The sequence below is a fragment of the Daktulosphaira vitifoliae genome, unplaced genomic scaffold, assembly GCF_025091365.1.
Source record: "Daktulosphaira vitifoliae isolate Bord-2020 unplaced genomic scaffold, ASM2509136v1 Scaffold_3, whole genome shotgun sequence".
In the NCBI taxonomy this organism is placed as follows: Eukaryota; Metazoa; Arthropoda; class Insecta; order Hemiptera; family Phylloxeridae; genus Daktulosphaira; species Daktulosphaira vitifoliae.
In genome coordinates, this window is record NW_026099574.1 from 4,535,101 (window position 1) to 4,545,996 (window position 10,896).

General features: G+C 26.8%; 1 protein-coding gene across 5 annotated transcripts in view; it reads left to right on the forward strand.

The window, feature by feature from the left end:
* LOC126900191 (zinc transporter 2-like) overlaps positions 1-9,808 on the forward strand; it is a 48,978-nt gene extending 39,170 nt beyond the window's left edge. For all 5 annotated transcript variants that reach the window (XM_050675699.1, XM_050675698.1, XM_050675700.1 and 2 more), the window contains 6 exons: positions 6,401-6,645; positions 7,586-7,699; positions 7,763-8,063; positions 8,345-8,519; positions 8,746-8,986; positions 9,058-9,808. In XM_050675699.1, coding sequence (XP_050531656.1) covers positions 6,401-6,645; positions 7,586-7,699; positions 7,763-8,063; positions 8,345-8,519; positions 8,746-8,986; positions 9,058-9,203 — 1,222 coding nt within the window. In that variant the 3' untranslated portion in view covers positions 9,204-9,808. The remainder of the gene's footprint in view (positions 1-6,400; positions 6,646-7,585; positions 7,700-7,762; positions 8,064-8,344; positions 8,520-8,745; positions 8,987-9,057) is intronic.
* The last annotated feature ends 1,088 nt before the right edge of the window (positions 9,809-10,896 follow it).

Sequence of the window (10,896 nt, forward strand, 5' to 3'; positions counted from 1 at the left end):
TGTTACACATGTTGACTTTCAAAGGAAAAAATTTCAACTTTGGTATTTTACCGACAACATAAAATTAGCTTTGAAAAATTCCTGTTTTAAATTTATTATGTTGTAAATCATTGCAAATAATCCATGTTTTATCATTTTTATGACTGAGATTTTATTAATAATTAAATCGGTTTAAATGTATAGTTCATTATTGTAAGATTTACAGTACATGGGATGTATTATGCAATTTAGATGCGATAACATAAATTTTTCGTCACTGTGTAATTCCTAATGATCTACTTTATCAAATGTGTCTTACAGAAATATGTAGTTATATATGTTTATATGTAAATGTGTTATTGCTTTTATTTAGTTTTTCTTTTTTGGCTCACTATTAGATAAGTTTCCTCTTTAAAAGGCTAGTATTGTACATACCGAACAGTTATAACTCACAAGTGGAATGTCACGTATATTATCATGTTTAGTTTGTCTCGTTCAGCATTTTGAATTTAATACAACGTGATTTAGCATTGTTAATTGCTCTTTATTTTTCCGTATTATCTTTATTTGATTAGTTGCAACTATATGTTTTTTATATTTCGAATAATGAATTGCTCCTTTTTAATTAAAACCTTTTAATTACAATATATTTTTTTCTGTGGATCAGGTCAGATCGAGACTAAATGAAACAAATTTGGATCGGATCATTTTTTTTACATTGTCATTTATGTCAATAAAATTAAATACTTTTCAAATTATTAAATTAATAATAAATTAAAGACAAAATTGACCAGACTTGTTGATGCAATGATCGTCTTTAAATTAATATCAAATTTTTTTATGGCTACTAAGTGACTTAAGAGTTGGAGAACCAGAGAATTTTTTTAACGTCATGATGATAAACCCCATAATTTTTAAGACCACAGACTTATTTTGTTTGATACTTTAGAAATTTTACATAAAAAAACTACAAACAAACTCTTGGACCTGTTTTATCATTTTTATTTGTATTCTTTGATCTCTATTTTGTAAAATTAATTGTTATTAGCGTTAATCAAATTTTGTTTACTCATGATTAGTTAAAATAATTTTCAATGTATATTTTAACCACGCTAACATGGGCGTAAATATTGTTAAAATTGGAAGAGGGGGTTTAGTTTTAGTTATTATCGAGGTGAACATAATTCCCATGCACTCAGACCTGTTGGACCTCTTGGTCGCGGGGGTTTAAATAAAAGTTAATATTTTGGATAGTTTTAAAAGAATTTCCTTGCTTTGGTTAAACTAAAACTTATTTTATTAAAAATTAACAAAAAAATGTCAAATATCGAAAATCAAGTTTGGTAAGATATTTTAGGGGGACAAAGTTTTTTATATTTTAATTTGAAAGTGTCTTTTTATGTTATCCAATTTCCGTCAATGCAGACTATAACATTAATTAACTATTTATCAACTAATTAAATATTGTATAATACTGCGATGTACTTTTTTTGTCTGATTCAACTGTCAAATCTGTTGTGACGTGTATGTCTTTTTAACAAAACAGTCGATTTTATAATTACTTAATTTACACATAATTTTATAAGTGTACTACTATAATTAATCTGACAAAATTATAACTTTATGAAGAAATTGATCGTGTCATACAATTTAATTGTAACTTATGAAATTTTATGAATTTATTGAATGTTTTAATATAGAATTTTTTTTTATTTAAATAATTATTAGGTGTATCTATATTGAGCACATTTGTATCTTTATACAGTCATATTTTACTGAATAATAAATTAGGATAATTTACTGTTATATGTGATGCAATCTAGTTTATTAATGGAGAATTATTTTTATTTGAATTAAGAAACACTCAAAGATTAATTTAAATCTACTTATTTTTCTTTATGTAGTATCGAACAAAAGATACTTATAAATAATTATAAAATATAAGTAATGACCATCGACTTTCTCACCAAACTTTAGTTTACATACAGTGTGAAGCTGATATCAGTTATATGGCATGGCCTCAGTCATCATTAACCTACTTGCCTTCTTTTCCTTCGCAGTAGGTCGTCTCCTTGTCTATTGAAACAACGTTGAGTGTTTGAAACAGTTTCTTAGTTATCAGTACACAGATGATCTAATCGTATAAGGATATAGTGTATTAAATTTGTATAAGTGGAACTATATTATTTATATAAAATTAAAACAATCTAGAAGATTTTAATTTATATGCCTACATCTTCTTCTTTTTCCTCGCCTTAACCCCATCTACACAGGGTCGGTCAAGTATTTAATTTATATACTTACACAGTAGCACTAAATAATAATATTATCTTTAAATAAAATGATGCATTAATATATTTTTTTAGGTAAAGTTTTTTCAATATCATTTAGGTTATAATATTTTGAAAATTAGAGGATTAAAGTTTTATTCAATGACATTCATTCAATGAGAGTAAAAATCTTAAAACTTGACGTGCACTTTCTTTTATCATTTTTCTAATATAGAGAGACAGATTGTTTTTTTTTTTAACACAAGTTATTTATATGTGATTATTAACTTATGAATGTGCCACGTATAATAAATTAAATCTGTCATATTGTCTGATCTGTATACCTGGAATGTTTAATACTTAGTTTGTAAATACGTTCTACATACAAAGGAACAATATCACTCACTAACTTACCAAAACATCATGACAACTACTGTTATCATCGCCACGTTCATGACGTTGATAACATCATAATGAACTTAGTATAAATATTCTAAAAATTGACTGGCATAGTTATTAAAGTTTCCTGACATTATTAAGATTTGTATTCTTCAAGTTCAGTAGTTTATGTATAGCTGGTCAATAAAATAAAAATAGTTTACTACTAATAACTATGTTGACTGTTGTTTTCGATTATTTCTATTTAATGTCTTTTCCTGTTGATAATTATCATACAACTAAATATTATTGATATGTTAACTACTATAACACATTCGTATAATTTCGGGTAATGATTAAATATCATATAGTAATTAGTATTCCATTGGATAGATACACCAAACAAATAATAATGTATTAATAATTATTTTTTTTTTAATTTACGCTGCAATGAGCGTTCAGAAAAATAATTAAATAATTAAAAGTTTTTTTTTTTATATTTTCATTTTGAATTAATTTTATTTATTTGTGGAAAAATTGTATGTATAAAATTATGGTTTCTTTATGTATGATAAGTATTTAGACAAAATAATTTACATACAAAAAAGTTAAACGATACTTATTAAAATTAAGTTTTTATTTTATTTAATAGAATAGGCGAATAAAAAAAATTGTCTTCTTAATATTTAAGTGTAGTTTTCACTTAATTCCAAATTCGATGTACACGTACATTATTATAAAATCAAGGAAATTTATTCAAAATATGGTTAAATAGTATCTTCCATTGTGTTGCGGTGTTATTAAAATTAACTTGTATATTCTTAAGTGTTAGGAAGGTGCAAAGGGAAAGCTCTACTAATATTTGTTAGTTTCTATATTTTCTTATTTCTTAACTCATTTATATCAATATATCAATATATCTAATTCTAACTCTGATTTTCAAGGTCTTTAAATTAATTTGTGACAATTCAGTTATTCAAAATTTTGTAAATCAGGAAGAATTTCAACAAATATATTTCTAATTATAATTTATGATATTTGTATTAAAATCATTGTATTTTTAATTATCATCGGTTTCAATATTTTCAAGTGTAATTTTCATAAATTTTTATTCTTTAAAGTAATTATTGGAAAAAATGGCGTTTTATTTTGGCGAATTTATTGGTTGAACAACATTATTTAAATGCGCATTAAACAAATGAATTTATTAAATTTAATATCATTGGTTATCGCCAGTTGCATTTATAAAAGTAAAATTGATCAATTTTACGATATTAAATAATAAGAAATTGTATTTTTAATAATAAATCGTCGATTAAGAACGTTACAAGAATTTTTTTTTATCGAAAAAACACAATTTCATGTTAAAATTGTCGACAATCATTAAATATTTTAGTTTTTTATTTGTTTAAGATTTTAACAAACAAAATTAAATAGATAATTTAATGCTATATAAATATTACACACGTGTGTCCTTCTGGGTGTGTTTAGTATATCGTATCTAATTGTTGATGTATATTAGGTTTGGTATTCGCTTAAATAAAAAATAAAAATAAGAATATTTCTATTTTACATATCATAATTATGTGATAACTTGAAAAATTAATTATTACAATTTTACGCTTTAATAGTTTAAATCGATTTTATTAGTATCAAAATGTAAGTCTAAGTGCTACAAATTAAAACTTATATTTTTTATCTAAAATTTCAGGAAATATTATCTTGTAAAAAATAATTCTTATTCTTTAAAAATATTCTCATAAAAAACACTATTAGCTGTTAAACAAAATGATACTTAGGATAAACCTAAAGAGTTAAAATAATTTATTAAAAAAAAAAATATTGAATTATTAATTAATCATAAACGTTCTTTTAATTTTTTATGTGAATTGAATTTGAAATATTTATTAATATAATGTTTTTATTATTTATTAACTGACAAGATAATTTTCTATACATTTGTGACTTAATGATAAATTTTTCATTTTGTAAGTGGTATCTTGTAATTTTTTCAATGAATTCTAATATCCGATAAAATCTACGAAATTGTTTTTATTAAAAAAGACTTGTTACTTAGTATTAGTGCTCTAATTTCAATACATATTGTATTTTATATGGTGTTTTTAGGCGATTCTTGCTCAGTAAAAATTTTAATTTATGTAATGAAGAATTAAAAAATTTAACTTTTATTTTTTTATTTTTAAATTACTTTTGTTGTTTTTAACATTTCTTAAAGGATATTTATGCAAAAATCATTTCCTTTCATTAAAATTAGGCAAATTATGAGTGTACTGGGAAAATCAATGAACATTTTTGATACGTATTACTTTTTTTATATTATGTATAAAAATATTCATAGAATCAATCTGAGTAGTCTAGTAAGGCTTAGCTTCCAAAAATTATGAAAGTTACCTGTATTTTTATTTATATACAAATAATTTAAGGAAGAAACAAGATAAGTTAGACTTCTCAAACATTTTGTTCAAATCGCTCTAATCAATATATTGTGATTAAAATACAGTATTTAAAAAATTTTAAATACTTTTTGAACTAAAAATAATATTTTTAATACAAATTAAAACATTGTATACAAAAATCAAAAAAATTTACATTAAAATTTTTTTTAAGGCATTTTAATAAAGTATTTATTATTTTAATGTAATTTAATAGAACATAAATTGATATTTAACGTGTTATATTACATTTTTTGGATCATTTTTATAAGACATGTTTATAAGTTTTAAAAGACATTTGGTTACGTTTTTTAAGTCATTTAAGCCATCTGAGTATAATCTGCTTAATTAACATGTGTATGAAAATTGATTTTGTTGGATATTTTAATTCACATTGAATATTTAATTAATGCTTAAATAATTAAAAACTAGTTTGCGAATTTACACTATAGATATTTTTCTATTGTTATCTTGTTTCTTATCTGCATTGTATTATAAATGTAATTGTTTGTAAAATATTGAATAGATTTTTATGAAAACCTTAATTATTTATTGCTTAAATTTTTTTCTGTTTATTTTTAAATAATATATTTTTGCTGAACTTAAAATAGTTGTTAATTGTAGTTTCAAATTACAAATTTGCTCAAAACAATAATTTATGTTAATTTTTTACTTAGTCTGTATACGAATTTGCATTTGTGTTTAATCTTAATGAAACAATGTTCTATTAATTTTGTCATATTTAACTTAAGCATAGATCCTCTTAACAGGTGTTATATATATTTTGTTTTATTAAACGTACAAGTGCACCAGTTAGGAATAACATAGAATAGACAATTTGAATTAGTTGTTTCTTCAATAGTTTATAATAGGTTTGAAGATTACTTTTAAAAGATCATTGTCCGACAATATTACACCTACTACTTATTATTGTATTTGAATAGAAAATACTGTGTATATCGGGGGAAGTATAATATAAGTCAACCAAAAAACACCTCTTATCGCACTTATGTTTGTGTGTGAACAATTACTGCATAGAGATAAACCACTTCCAATTGAAAAATGTTGTGATTGTTCACATTATTTCAGCCTAATCGACGGGGTCTATAGTTTCGGCCGAGACGTTGTTTGCATTAACTTAATTAATATAACAGTGTAGCATAAAAAAATATTGTCGAGTCGTTCCATCTTCACGGCAACACAGAGTTTCTCTAGCCTACATGGATAAAGATACAGTATTCTTGTAATAAGCATTTAATCTACCATATTTTCACGAGTTTCATTAATATCACGTGCTTAATTATTATGATTACTTCACAGGTTGACGGATAATCCGAAATACGGTTCCGTTAATGAGGACGTGTTTATGAGCACACCACCCATGACGGGAACTGGAGTACATTTTAACCGGCAAGCCTCGATAGGGTCCACCGGCAAACAGCTAGTCTACTGTATACATGGCAAACCTTCAGGATGTTGTGCTACACTAGTGTCGTCTGCCGATGACCCTAACGCCAACCACGAGAAACAGAACTCGTCCGATCCCAAGTCGCCAATCACAATTTGTAAGTACGCTAATTTTCCAAATAATAAATAATCAAAATAACTTCACTAGTTAGATGCTAATATTTCGCGGTATAGTATTTATTGATCATAAATTTCAGTACTCAAAAATGTTCCATTATTTATAAAATCACTAAAAATATCATTGGTTTTTACGATTATTCTGATCAAGTTCAAATAAATAGACGAATCAAGTACAAAGCTAAACACTCAATAGTTTAAAATATTTCGACAAAAACACTTGAAAACTTAGATCTAGAAATATTATTGATGAAATTTATTAATGACTATTAATATAAAAATTCATTTAAATTGCGTTAGCGTGTTATGATATCAGGTATATTAATTAGTAACTATGCCCTAACACTTCATTTATTGCATATCCGAAGTATGATAAATTCTATAATAGCATTAAAACCAGTGACAATTGAACTTTAATCAATTTGTTGACTTATTTGTCTTGATAAAATTAGATTCTTCATTCGTTTAATAGCCCCACCTTACAATTTATATAATAGTAAACATTTGAATATTAAAGATGATAAATTTTGTTATTGTTTTGTACAAGCGCCATGTTATTGACATGTGCAAAAACTTGAACCGACTTATGTCCCTTAGTGAACAGTTCATACTTTATGGAAAATACAATGAACTTGTAAAATATTTATCTTTAAAACCCCTTCTAAGAATATATAAATGCAAAACAACAATTACTTGGATGTTCAACTCAAGTGGCGCCCCCTCGAGATAAAAGAAATTCTTGAATTTTAGTCGTTTTGGAACTTTTTTTGCTCAACAAGTTCATTTAAAGTACTTATTTTGAAAAAATCTTCTCAAAATAAATTCCGGTTGCGCCACTCTTTTTGTCTATACTGCGTACTATTAAGTTTATGTATTCCTTTATATGTATAAAGTCTAAGATATCACTATTTTTATTTTTAGTCAATGAACACTGTCACCCTTACCGAGAAAGCACATCAGATCAAAATAAGGCCCGGCGGAAGCTCATATTTGCCAGTGCTTTGTGTTTGTTTTTCATGGTTGGAGAAGCTGTCGGTACGTGCTTGATAGAATGTCTAATAACAAACGTTTTTATAATGTATTTTATTAAATATCCAGGAGGATACATGTCTAGTAGTTTGGCCATAGCTACAGACGCTTCTCACTTGCTTACTGATTTTGCCAGTTTTATGATATCTTTATGCGCTATTTGGGTAGCGTCAAGACCTGCTACGCAATCAATGCCATTTGGATGGTATAGGGCTGAAGTTTTGGGCGCCTTGACTTCAGTACTACTTATTTGGGTTGTTACTGGCGTACTGTTATACCTTGCTGTTGAACGTATCACAGACATGTCTTATACCATCGATGCTAATATTATGGTTATAACATCCATTGTCGGATTATGTGTAAATCTTGTGTAAGTGTTAACCTAAAGTATAAACACCGGTGAAGTTCATTACTATCAACTAATAATTATTGCTTAAATGAATCTAGTATCTAAGTTATTAATTATCTCATTTTGCTGATAAATGTATTAATCAAAACATATGTCAATACTCTTTTTACCTATTTTGTTCTTATTATTTGTTCATAAAAACTAAAGAAGCGCTACTTTGAAAAATTAAATTTAAGATCTAAGTTAAAATTAAAATTAAAGTAACATATTATGTATCTTATGTTATTTTTTTCCTACCACAGAATGGGTTTAACCCTTCATCAACATTCGCACTCTCATGGTCATGGATCGCATAGCCATGAGGAACAAGGCACAAACCGATCTAATATAAATGTAAGAGCAGCTTACATTCACGTTCTCGGTGACATAATTCAAAGCTTGGGTGTTTTGGTGGCAGCAGCTATTGTTTACTTTAGGGTTTGTATTCATTAAAAATATCTACCAAGTTTGAAAAAAAAATTCTTTAAAATAATCATCAGAAAGTCAATTTAGTATTATGTCGATTCTAATATTTATTTTACGAACCAATTTCTCGTGCTTTAGCTTTTATTTAATTATTTATGACGATGATAGGTAATTATTTTTGTTTAATTGAAATAAAATTTGCTATTTTAAATAGTGCTAATCTAAAATTACTTTATAGCCTGATTGGAAGATAGTTGATCCCATTTGCACATTTTTGTTCTCCATTTTGGTATTGATCACTACATTCAATATTCTAAGAGACACAATGGTTGTTTTGATGGAAGGAATGCCTAAAGGGGTCAATTTTGTTGATGTGTTGGAGACGTTCATGAGTATTGACGGCGTAGTTAGAGTACATAATCTTCGAGTGTGGGCTCTAAGTCCAGACAAAATAGCTTTAGCCGCCCATCTGGCAGTCAGTAAGTATTCAAATTTGATTAGATTAAAATTTGATCTTCTTGATCACTCTAAAATGAACGTTTTACTTTAGAACCTGGAGTGAATACAACAATGGTTTTGAAAGAAGCATCTCGGAGAATGTATAAAAAGTATAACTTTTTCGATTGTACGCTACAAATAGAGGAGTTCGATGTTCAAATGGAAAACTGTTTGCAATGTCAGCCTCCAAAATGTTAACTGCAAGACTGTAATCGATTGTTATCGAATGGTTATGGAAAATTCCATCAATCATCGACATCACTGTTGCGGTCGTCTTATTCGCAGTATTTATACCTGCTTGACATCGCCAAACCCCTCCCTACCTAGTACCCTCAACATAGTCGCGATCTCTGTACGATACGTTTTATTTTTTAATCATTATTTTAAGTTTTTTATTATGAAAAAATAATATATTATTTTTCGAGCTCACCCAAACAACTGCTGTGATCGTTACCGAACAGACAACGGAATGATGTTTTCTGTGAATGGATAATGCATATTATGTTATTTTATTTTTATTTAAATACATTTATTTTTTAAGTATGTGAGTATTCATATATTTTTTATACTAAGTATTGCTATACGTTTTAATAAAAGTATAAAATGTTAATTTATAATACAATCATTCATCTGTTTGAACTATCATTGTTTGTGTGTAATGTGTAACCGTGTGATTTTTTAAATCAATTTTGTAATATAACTTTTATTAGTATATGAAGTTACTTTAATTTATAACATTTAAAATTTTTAATTAGATGCCATTTAAAATAAACAATTTTTCTAATAAAAACATTTTAACAGAGTTTTATTTTTATTTTTATCCTTTTAAAGAAGTCAACTTTGTTGAAGTATATTAAATTACAAAAAAATTAATGTTAATTTTGCAACTCTAGTATGTAAATATATCTTACATGTAAACAATATACTATTTTTAAAAACATTCAGTTCAAACTAATTATTATTAAATGTATTTCTTGATAGGTTCTTTGAAGTGTTGTACCTGTGGTTCATTGTAGTGGAATTTAAATAACTCATTCAATAAGCGGTTCNTTAAAAACATTCAGTTCAAACTAATTATTATTAAATGTATTTCTTGATAGGTTCTTTGAAGTGTTGTACCTGTGGTTCATTGTGGTGGAATTTAAATAACTCATTCAATAAGCGGTTCAAGCGAGGACGTGATAGGAAAGGTGGAAAGTTATATGTATTTAGGATCAGTTGTGCAAAAGAACGGCAGTATTGACGAGGGTGTAAGACACAGGATTGAGTACGGATGAGTTAAGTGGATAGAAGCGCNTGACGAGAGTGTAAGACACAGGATTGAGTACAGATGAGTTAAGTGGATAAAAGCGTTGGTGTGTTATGCGATAAGAGAATTCCAATGAGGCTGAAAAGTAAGTTCTATAAAACTGTAGTGAGACAATCTATTATGTATGGGTTCAGAGTGCTGGGCGGTTGGCAAGAGAATAGAGCAGAGAATGAATGTAGTAGAGATGAGAATGCTTTAATGGATGAGTGGAGTGACCAGAGAAGGTAAGATGAGAGAAAGGAATCGGAAGTTGTAAGAACAGTTATAGAAATGAATGTTGAAGAAAGAAGAGGTAGAGGAAGACCAAAAAAGATATGGAGAGATGTTATTGAATGCGATATTAGGATTGCTGATGTGTATGTAGATTTAATGGGAGATCATACCAAGTGGAAGTTTAGGATAAGGGTGACCGACCCCAAGAAGTTGGGATTAAGGGTGGAAAAAGAAGATTACAGAGTAAAGATGTATGGTGTTATGTTATTTTTATTATTTCATAAGTTTGTTATTGACCAGTCATTTTCAAAAATTGATCATTTTTTATTTTATTAGTTAGTAAGAATTATATACAAAATATTAAATATA